The 10,299-nt window shown below is 33.9% G+C and overlaps 1 protein-coding gene across 1 annotated transcript in view; it reads left to right on the forward strand.

The window, feature by feature from the left end:
• Positions 1 to 876: 876 nt before the first annotated feature.
• LOC111086219 (apolipophorins-like) overlaps positions 877 to 10,299 on the forward strand; it is a gene marked incomplete at its 3' end in the record, with an annotated part of 11,422 nt that continues 1,999 nt past the window's right edge. Inside the window, exons 1-8 of the mRNA XM_022388178.1 lie at positions 877 to 925; positions 3,668 to 3,828; positions 4,741 to 4,989; positions 6,036 to 6,188; positions 6,857 to 7,052; positions 8,550 to 8,796; positions 9,304 to 9,520; positions 9,863 to 10,030. Coding sequence (XP_022243886.1) covers positions 877 to 925; positions 3,668 to 3,828; positions 4,741 to 4,989; positions 6,036 to 6,188; positions 6,857 to 7,052; positions 8,550 to 8,796; positions 9,304 to 9,520; positions 9,863 to 10,030 — 1,440 coding nt within the window. The remainder of the gene's footprint in view (positions 926 to 3,667; positions 3,829 to 4,740; positions 4,990 to 6,035; positions 6,189 to 6,856; positions 7,053 to 8,549; positions 8,797 to 9,303; positions 9,521 to 9,862; positions 10,031 to 10,299) is intronic.

Here is a 10,299-nt window from a genome sequence, read left to right on the forward strand (position 1 = left end):
TATCCAGCAGAACTGGTAAAAAAACTATCAAATCCACCAGTCTCCACAATTCGCACACATGGTGAAAACACCAACCACCCAGTCTTGATTACGAATATCAAAGTCATTTCATCTGGATCCTCCAATATTGAACTTTTAATTAAAGGAAGGTTATCTATTATAAATGAACTCCCAACTTTAAATAATAACAGAACTTCACTACAATTAAGCCTGTTCTAAATAACTTGTATAATATATTGTTGCATTATTCTGTTCTCTGTTTATTTGATTGTCTTTTAATTTATTTCATCCTTTTATTCTGTATTTTAATTACTTTTATAGAATGTTTAAACTTTATAAAATGCCTGTACTTAATAATTTACCATATTCAATATAGCTTGCTGAAGATGGAATATGTATATTCCGAAACGTTCAAGAATTAAATGTTTGTTACTGAACACACACGTGTCAAATGTTCGTTGTTGCTGCCGTCGTCCTGTTGTTCACCATCAAGGGTCTGTAGTTACACCTAGAGACCACCAAGAACACAAGCGAACGTAGATATAAAATAAAAGCGATTACATCGATAACTATTCACGAATAGCGAAACCAAAACCTAGTTGAAGGTTTCATTAGTTATGTCTGATAATGACATCAGTTTCCAAACAAGGTATTTTCTGCTTTTTGAACCCTCAAATCACGTTCTGCGTCACAGAGGGTTTTTTTTTTGTGTTTGTGTGTGTGTGAGTTTATGTCGTCTATCTTATCGATCTGACCATTGTCACTGCTTTCAAGCGGACTCTGGACATCCTGAATGGTATAAAAGGACGAAAAGAAGACGATACGTACATTGTTACGGAGAACTAAGCCAAGTGAGCCGCTTTTAAAATTGCGGCCATGAAGTCTTTTCTTCTAGCTATCGCCTTCGTGGCAAGTGCAGTTGCAGGTGAGTCTTTGGACAATAAAATAATGAATGTGGAATTACAACAGAGGTAAAAAGTTACTATCTTTATATATATTCGGTGCTAATAATTATTATTTTTTATAAAGAAACAATTGTAATATTATAATTTTGATAATACCAAGTATTAATTATGCAATTTCTTAAGGCAGCGCTTCCCAAAGTGTGGGGCGCGGCCCTCCAAGAGGCTCATTTGAGCCTCTAAGGGAGCGCGAGCGATTAGGGTATTGTCAATAGTGCAATAATCCAAAATTATGCGTTTAAGTACATTTTTCTACTAATGGAAATAATAAGTAACTAATACAACACGTAGTATTTTAATGTGTATCTGTGTATTATATCTCGTCACTTAACTCAATCTTTCGCTCACTTAAAAAAATATGGGGACGCACAAGAAACCGTATTTATTAAAGGAGGGCGTGGGTGACAGGAGTTTGGAAAACCCTGTCTTAAGGGATAATTTTAACTTATTTTGAATATATTTAAATATATATACAAATTATTAATCATAATATTACGTAACTGAATGCTGTTATAGTGTTTTAAACCATCCTTTTTTTATTATGCAACTGAAAATTTAGTTTTTGTTATTTAAGTAAATGTTTGTTTGTTTTTAATTATGTACAAAGCTACACGATGGGCTATTTGTGTTCTGCCCCCCACGGGTTTCGAAACCCAGGTGTTAGCGTTGTAAGTCCACAGACATACCGCTGCGCCACTGGGGGGTTCCAGTAAATGAATAGCTTATGTTTATAACACGATGTACAGTATTTTTCATTTCAAGAACATAATATCGATTTTATTAAGCTTAAAAAAACAATTCTGTTTGTCTAATTGAAAAGAAAAAAAGGCGATTAATTATTTGTACTTGCGAGATTTCTGAGTCCTTTTTGCCTTTGGAGAAAATAAAATAAATCTGTAATTAAACAGTCAGTATTGTGTTATAGTGTACTATTTACAAGAAACTGTTGATTCTCGTTTCTTTATGTGCTTCTGTTATCGCGTAGGGCGAAGCAGTGGATAAACGAAACCTAACATTTGTTATAAAATCACGGTAGGCTGCTTTGTGTTGTAAACCTCAGATGTAAAATTCTAAATGTAATAATTAACAGAAACGCATAAAACAACAACAACAAAGATGTGCAGTTTAAAGTGATTTTGGTCAAGAATATTAATCGTATTTATGTTATTGTTTTTAAAGTTCTGATTTTCATATCCTATCTGCATAACATATTTAATCCTCTTGAAGTACGTAGTTGTATACAAGCTAACTGCTTTCAAATATATATATTTTTTCTTTCAACTTTCGGACTTGCAGTAACTTTATACAAATTGAAAGTAAAGATAATGAGTATAATAAAGTACTTATTCTGAGCATTAACTTATTAGTGTGGTTAGGGTTAGGCCAGATGGTTAGGGCGCTCGACTCGCAATCTGCGAAACATGCTCGCCCTTTCAGCCGTGGGGGCGTTACAATGTGATGTTCAATCCCACTATTCGCTGGTAAAAGAGTAGCCCAAGAGTTGGCGGTGGGTGGTGATGACTAGCTGCCTTCCCTCTAGTCTTACATTGCTAAATTAGGGACGGCTAGCGCAGATAGCCTTCGTGTAGCTTTGCGCGAAATTCACAGCAAACAAACTTATTAGATTCAACATAAGCTAATCTTTCCTTCCAGAAACTTGCTAAGTTCACCATAGATTAATCGTTCTTTGTACGAGTTCATCATAAGTTAATAATTCACTGGCCTATTCTCCAAGTTCTCTTAACAGAACTCGATTTTGTGTTATAAATACGTGTAAAAAACATTGTCTGGAATCGTTTTTGCTCATAAGTTGTTCTATATAATCTTGGGGAAAATCAAGCAAAAAACGGGTTGATTCGGACTGATCAACGGAAATTTATTGACGTCACACTCCTTAACTTAAAATAATTTCTGTTTCCTTGTTGCCGAGCTTTTAGTTCGTTGTAAACACTTACAGTTATAAGTTCAGACACAATAATATTAGTTGAGTTTTGATATCGTAAAAGATCGGTAATAATAATTAACTGATTTAAATCTTTCTCATTTAAATGAAGAATTGTTTTTAAACGAAAATATTTCTCTTCACCGTTCTGATGTTAAAAAGACGTCACGTTATGTTTCAGCAATTATTATACGCAGTTTCAACTTTAGGTAAACATAGAGGTTAAACTTTCGCTGAAAACCTTTGAATATCAATCAACTGTAATTAATATTTAACAGTTAGAAAATTGTACATTTTGTAAAATTTCAATACATGTTTTATTGAACTTGACGGTATCTAATGAGATGAAGCATCTACGGAGTTCCTTTTCCATTACACATATAATTATTCCTTGCATTTATATCTTATCTTTATAATTGATTCTAATAAACATTCATCCTCTCCCACTATCTTTTGCTTATAGTTCCACTGGATCCTACCGGCGGACAATGTGCTAGGCATTGTACTGGTAAGTTTAGTTTCATAGAGCTTATACTTATAGCCTAAACGTGTTAATTTAATAGTACACAGTAAAGCTATTTGTATTAGATTCACTATGTGATAGCAAGAATTTATAAATGGGTGATAGCATTGACGATTAATAGTAAAAACAATCAACTGAAAAACACTTACATTAAATTCAGTCTACATCTTTGAAACTACGAGTAACCTTAATTTGTTAATCTCTTTATAATTACTCGCTTGTTCACCTGCTTTATCTCAGAGGGCAACAAGTTCAAGTACGACCAAGGTAGAACTTATGTCTACGACTACGAATCCCACACGGTAACGACCTTGCAAGGAACAGCCAGTGAAGAGTCTCAGCTGTATATCAAGGCGCAGGTTGAAATCGAGGCTTTGTCTAAGTGTGACCTGTCTCTTCAGGTATAGTGTATTCATACATGTATGTTTGGGATTTAGTTTTCATTCTTAGGAGTCAGCTTTCATTCGCCCTTCAATTGTTCCTATGTGTATTTCAGTTCACATCATGGTTATCACTGATAACTGATCAGTTTCTTCCACAGTGCACTTCATTCCTTTGCTGAACGACTTATTTTAATGTTTAATGTTTTTTCGTAAGATATTTGAAAACAAAATTAAATGTTGTGTATTTACAGTGTTTGATATTAAAAATGAAATTGAAAAATTAATTAAATATCAAAGTATCTTTCAACTTTAAAATGTATTTATTTGTGAAATTTCAGTATCCCTAAGTTAAATCCTTATCAACTAATTTGAAAATTTATTGTAAGTTCTCGTGTTCTCAGGCTCTTATGTTAAAAAAAGGTTGGTATACATTGAAAATCAATAAGTTTCATATTACAATAAAAGCTTTTAAAGTATATTATTCTTTTTAAAAAATGGGCGACTGCTGTGAAGTATGTTAATAAGGTCTTACCAGTTCTTATAGATTTAACAGTGAACTAACGTCACTTCCTGTTCGCTATAGTAAAATCACGTCATTTCCTTTCTTCTGTCTGCTCAGAAAACAACAAAAGAATCATAATTATTTTCAGAGTTTGTTTGTTTGAAGTTAAGCACAAAGCCACACAATGGACTATCTGTACTCTGCCCACCCCGGGTATCGAAGCCCGGTTTTTAGCGTTGTAAGCCCGCAGACATACCACTGTGTCAGTTATAATTATTTTCATAGAACCTCATTTTGTTTAAAAGTTTTCAGTAAACTGATGTCAAAAAAGTTATACAAAACTCTTGAACTAAAGGTGTGCTGAGAGGAAACGTCATTGTGGAGAAAGGTAATATTTATTCTCATGTTTAATCATTTTACTCCATCAGCTTCGACGGGTTAGCTTGGAACAGTCCGACCCAAGAAACCCAGGTTATCGCCGTATAGCTGCTGGGACTGCCGACTTCAGAAGAGAACTAGAACAGAACACTCTACGCTTTTCATTCCAAGACGGCACTATAGACACTCTGTGTCCCACTGAGAACGAGCCCACGTGGGTACTGAACATCAAGAGGGGAGTGCTATCTGCCTTCCAGACCTCTATGAAAGATCTTTTCACCAGTGAAAACACTACAGAAGTAAGGCAATAAATGAATTTAAACCATTCTGATATACCGTGTTGAATAATTAAGAATTTATTAGTTTGTGTGTGTGTGTGTGTGTTATTTTTTATTTTTTTTGTTGTTAAACACAAGGCTACAAAATAGACTCTCAGTATTATGCTCATCATGAGTATCGAAACCCTATTTTTGGAGTTACGAATCCTCAGCTCTGCCGCTGAACTGCACAGGGGCTAAACTTTTATGCCAAACATTACAACTTCAATGATTTGTGGCTATGACTTTTACAAAGATTTTGTTTGCTTGTTTTATTACTAAGTGTAAAACTACACAACGGATTACATGCGTTGCGTAAACCGCGAGTATCGAGCCCAAATTTTTAAAGTTGTACAATGTTTTAAAATCTTTAATCGTTTTATACTGATAATTGAATTTCTATTTTTATCATAGATGTAATTATAACATAAATCTTACTCTTCCTATCCAATATAAATGTTAAAATATTTTTATCACTCCCGGGGGAAATTCCCCATTTTTTTTTTTTTTTTTGCTCGTTCAGAGAAAGTTAAATTTTAGAATAAAATATGATGAGTAAAACTTCGATTAAAATAAATTTTCTATAGTTTCCTCAATATAGATTATTTCATAGTTTCGGTTGTGATAGGGTTAATTTGATGAACTGGATAGAAATAATGAATAATATCCCAAAAATATTAAAAAAACAATTTCTGCTATGCTAAATATGGAGAGATTTTGTACCACATTGGACAAGAAAGTAGTTTACGAAAACTATTGGAGAAAGAAATAAAGAAACTTTAAACGTTTTCTTGATAAGGAACTAACTTAAGATGTTTTCACAAAAACGGATCATTTTAAACAGAAGAAGAAAGAGACGTGTGAGGTTTTGTAAAGTTTGACGAAGAACGTTTAAAAGTACTTGCGTGTAATGGAATTCCTTCATTCAAGTGAAGTCATGAATGTCTGATTCAGATAAATGCCTTAAAGAATTTTTTAGTCTAAATGTGTAAAAAAAATTTAACATTTTATTTGTTTCCTTTTCATAGACTGATGTCGCCGGTAAGTGTGAAGTCGAATACATGGCGATGGGGCGTGGATGGTCCAAAGTCAACGTAAAGAAACATAAAAATCTGGTAACGTGTGTTAATCGGGAGAGAAGTGATAGCGCAATGCAAACCACACCGTACAGCTCAGATATTGTAAGTTTTGTTACCAGAACTTTAACTTAGATATTATTACATTTGTCGGAATTATCGCATTTTAAACAGTGGTAAAATATACCAGATTCTAATGATGATAGTTATAATGAATGCTTCAGAATAAGCCTTATAGTGTTGTTTAAGTTACACTTATAGTAATATCACACACTTACCTGTAGGCTATAGTATTCAGCACATATGTTGACCACCTGAATCAATGAAAGAACATGTAATGGTTTGTAACTCCTTTTACTATATACGTACACACATACAACAAAAATAAAACTCCTAATTATGACTTAATACTCTTCATGCCTCTATTCTTATTTAATTGTAATATATATTATTTCTTCCGACATGTAAATTTTAACTAAGCTTTGTTATCTTTTTAGAGCCAAATTAAAAACCTTACCATCTTTCTACAGCCAGCTTATAACTAAGCTTTGTCATCTCTCTACAGCCAAGTTATAACTAAACTTTGCTATTCCTGTCAGCCAGATAATAAACAAACTTCCCTGTCGTTCTACAGTCAGCTTATAACTAAGCTTTGTTATCTCTCTACAGCCAAGTTATAACTAAACTTTGCTATTCCTGTCAGCCAGATAATAAACAAACTTCCCTGTCGTTCTACAGTCAGCTTATAACTAAGCTTTGTTATCTCTCTACAGCCAAAGAAGTCTCTTCCTTTACTGAAAGGCACCCAGAACTGTGAACAGTCCTTCAGCAACGACAGACTGTACTCGGTCGAATGTACAGAGTTGCACGTCTTCAAACCTTTCTCCAACCATGACAAGAGTGCCGTTACAAAATCCGTCCAGACACTTACCTTTAACAGTGAACGTCAAGGGTCTTTTACTGGCAATGGCAAGTCCCATATTCAAATACTAAAACAGAGCTTCATATTTCTGTTAATAAACAAACGCTTTAGTTTTTTAGTCTTATTTTTATCTTGACTTATTCTGAAAAGTAATTGTGAAAAGCAGACGTAGCAAATAAAGTATTTACAGTTTTTTCCCCATTATGCAGCCCTGTTTGCAAACTTCAAAAACTTTTAAAGAGGGCTCAGTGTTATTGTTTTATTATATAAATTTTTTATTCGTTGTCAAAGCAGAGCATAGACATTTTAAAAGTTTCGAAATTTACAAAATATTGGTTTCAACGTCAAAATACTTGTGGTCCTTTTTTCAATACCGTTATTTTACAAGTTTCGAAGTTGGTTTAAAGTTACTAACATCAGAAATTTCTATATTTCATCGAACCGTTCTATCAAATTATTGAAAATGTGTTAGTCTGTGAATAGCTCACTAGAGGTTCACTGAAACTGTTTATTGTGATATACAACACCTTATGTAGACGAAGCCTGTTTTGCAGATCGATTGCTTGTGTCATATTACGTCACAATAAGTCTGATAATAATTGTTAACAAACTTTTTGTTTACTGTTTTTTATGGAAGAAGTTTCCACTATTATTGATAAAGTCAGTGAAAAATAAACACTGTAGAGTACGTCCTTAAAGAGAAATGAGTCAAGTGGTCCAGGTTATCTATTGTGATATGATTATCTAAGCCAAAAAAACTGTGAGGGCTGAGTCATGAATTATTGCAAAGAGAATTGTTTCTAGAAACTATTATTTGTTTGCCGATAAAATTGATAATATATTATACTTGCAGTCGATGATGGCTTTAGAATATAAATTAGTAAATATTGGGCAGATGTCAAACCCTGCCATCCAGATGGGTAATGTAACAAATCTTGCCAACTGGGCAGATGAGGTAAGAAACTGACAAATCACGCCAACCAGATTGATGGTGTAATACAAACTGACAATTCTTACCAACTGGACAGATGGTGTAAGAAACTGTCAAATCCTGCCAACCAGATTGATGGTGTAATACAAACTGACAGTTCTTGTCAACTGTACAAATGGTGTAAGAAACTGACAAACCACGCCAACCAGATTGATGGTGTAATACAAACTGACAATTCTTACCAACTGGACAGATGAGGTAAGAAACTGACAAACCACGCCAACCAGATTGATGGTGTAATACAAACTGACAATTCTTGCCAACTGGACAGTTGAGGTAAGAAACTGACAAACCACGCCAACCAGATTGATGGTGTAATACAAACTGACAATTCTTGTCAACTGGACAGATGAGATAACAAACTGACAAATCACACCAACCAGATTGATGGTGTAATACAAACTGACAATTCTTGTAAACTGGACAGATGAGGTAACAAACTGACAAATCACACCAACCAGTATATAATGTTACAAATATTATCAGTTTTATTGCTCTCCAATGTCACACAGACTAACGATCTCTTAACCATCTCTATCATTTTATGTCACAGATTACCGACCTACCCATCATGACCTCCTGTTCGACCACAGTTACTCTGAACCAACCAATCACATGAAGGGACGAGAAGCAGAACAAACGCTGGTTGATATTTGCGAAGCAGCTAAGAATGACATTCGCCCATCTGTTCCCGCCAAATTCGCTCACCTGGTGTATAAACTCCGCGAACTTGATTATCAGTCTCTTTATTCTATCTATCAGCGTGCTGACAGCATTTGTAGTGGAAACAAAAATTCCAGGTCAGTCTTGTACACTTTGCAATGTAAAGAAAAAAGTCCTTACTGAAGCTGTAGGATCTAATTAAGTTTCCATCCACGGCATTAATTGGTGCTAAAAATGAAATATGCTGTATTGAGAATTTTACTCTACAATGACCAGCTCCTGAAGTTATTTTAATGTAATTTCTTTTAGACTCGGGTAAAAAACAATATAGATGCTCGTGTATGGACGCACATTGTGCTAATATAATAGTAAATTGACAAACTATTTAAAACAATGTAGACGTTAAAATAAAAACGAAAACACTTAAAATCATTCACTTTTTTAACTATTGCATTTAAGATTTGTTTTCTAAATCTTCAGAAAATATTATTTTTAGTTTGGGTGTTTTCTTCCTCTTTTTCCCGTTGGGGTTAATTCCTGAAATATAAGTTCATATTAACAGCATACACATTGGAGATTTTCTTAGTAAAATTATTTCGTGAAATAAGCACATTGAATAAAGGTTGTGTTGTTAATGAATGCAGAATTATAAAGAGTAAGTTCGAAAACGCGCTTTTTATTTATCTGATCACTAGGCAGTTCATTATGGATGCTATCCCCGTGGTTGGATCCACAGCCTCAATTCGTCTGATTAGGGAACTCATCACCAAGAAAGAGATTTCCGTCTCTGAAGCTGACACGTGGCTGTCTTCCATGGCTTTTGTAGCGAAACCGACAGCTGAAATGATTGGAGAACTCGTCGTAAGTTGTTTTTATTTTACTTTACTTACCAGAGATAAAACTTCAATCTTCCATCTATTTTATTAAATCTAATGATAGTTATCTTAAAAAAATAACCTCAAATTCACGACAATCACTTTAACAAACAGAGCCATGCAATGAAGCGCTTATGTCTTCATGTATACATTACCATATCTTATCACTCATATAAAATATTTTAGCTGCAATTATTAACTATTACACTAAACTTTGTTTTCATTATTGATATTCGTACACCAAATGTTAGAGTCGGGTGAAAAAGTAGTCCCATAAGACATGCAATACCGGGAGTATTATATTACTGTTCTTTGTCCTTATTTTTAGCATATTATTGACGGGAGCTATAGCCAAGCCATCCTAGACGTGTCTTCCCTCGCTCATACTTTCTGTCGGTCCCATAATGACTGTGGTAGTGTACCAGAAGTGCAACGATTGGTGCGACGTCTAGTTGACAATCTAGGAAATAAATGCATTGCCAAAGATTCTAAAACGGTATGTATTATATTTGGCTTTCTTGTTGAAATTAGAATATGAAATATTCAGTGTCATTATACAAAAGTTAGTAAAAGAGAGCTATTTTCTTTAATATGACTTTCTAATTTGTTCGAAACTATAGACATTGTATTTTGACTTCACAAACATCTTATTTGAACCAGTGCTGCATTCAACATACCACGTAACACACAAAAATCGATGTTTATCTGTGTTTTTTTAATATTTGCTTTTAAATTAATAAATTGAGTAATGTATAATACTAAAAG

The sequence above is a fragment of the Limulus polyphemus genome, unplaced genomic scaffold (assembly GCF_000517525.1).
Source record: "Limulus polyphemus unplaced genomic scaffold, Limulus_polyphemus-2.1.2 Scaffold36, whole genome shotgun sequence".
NCBI classification, from domain to species: domain Eukaryota; kingdom Metazoa; phylum Arthropoda; class Merostomata; order Xiphosura; family Limulidae; genus Limulus; species Limulus polyphemus.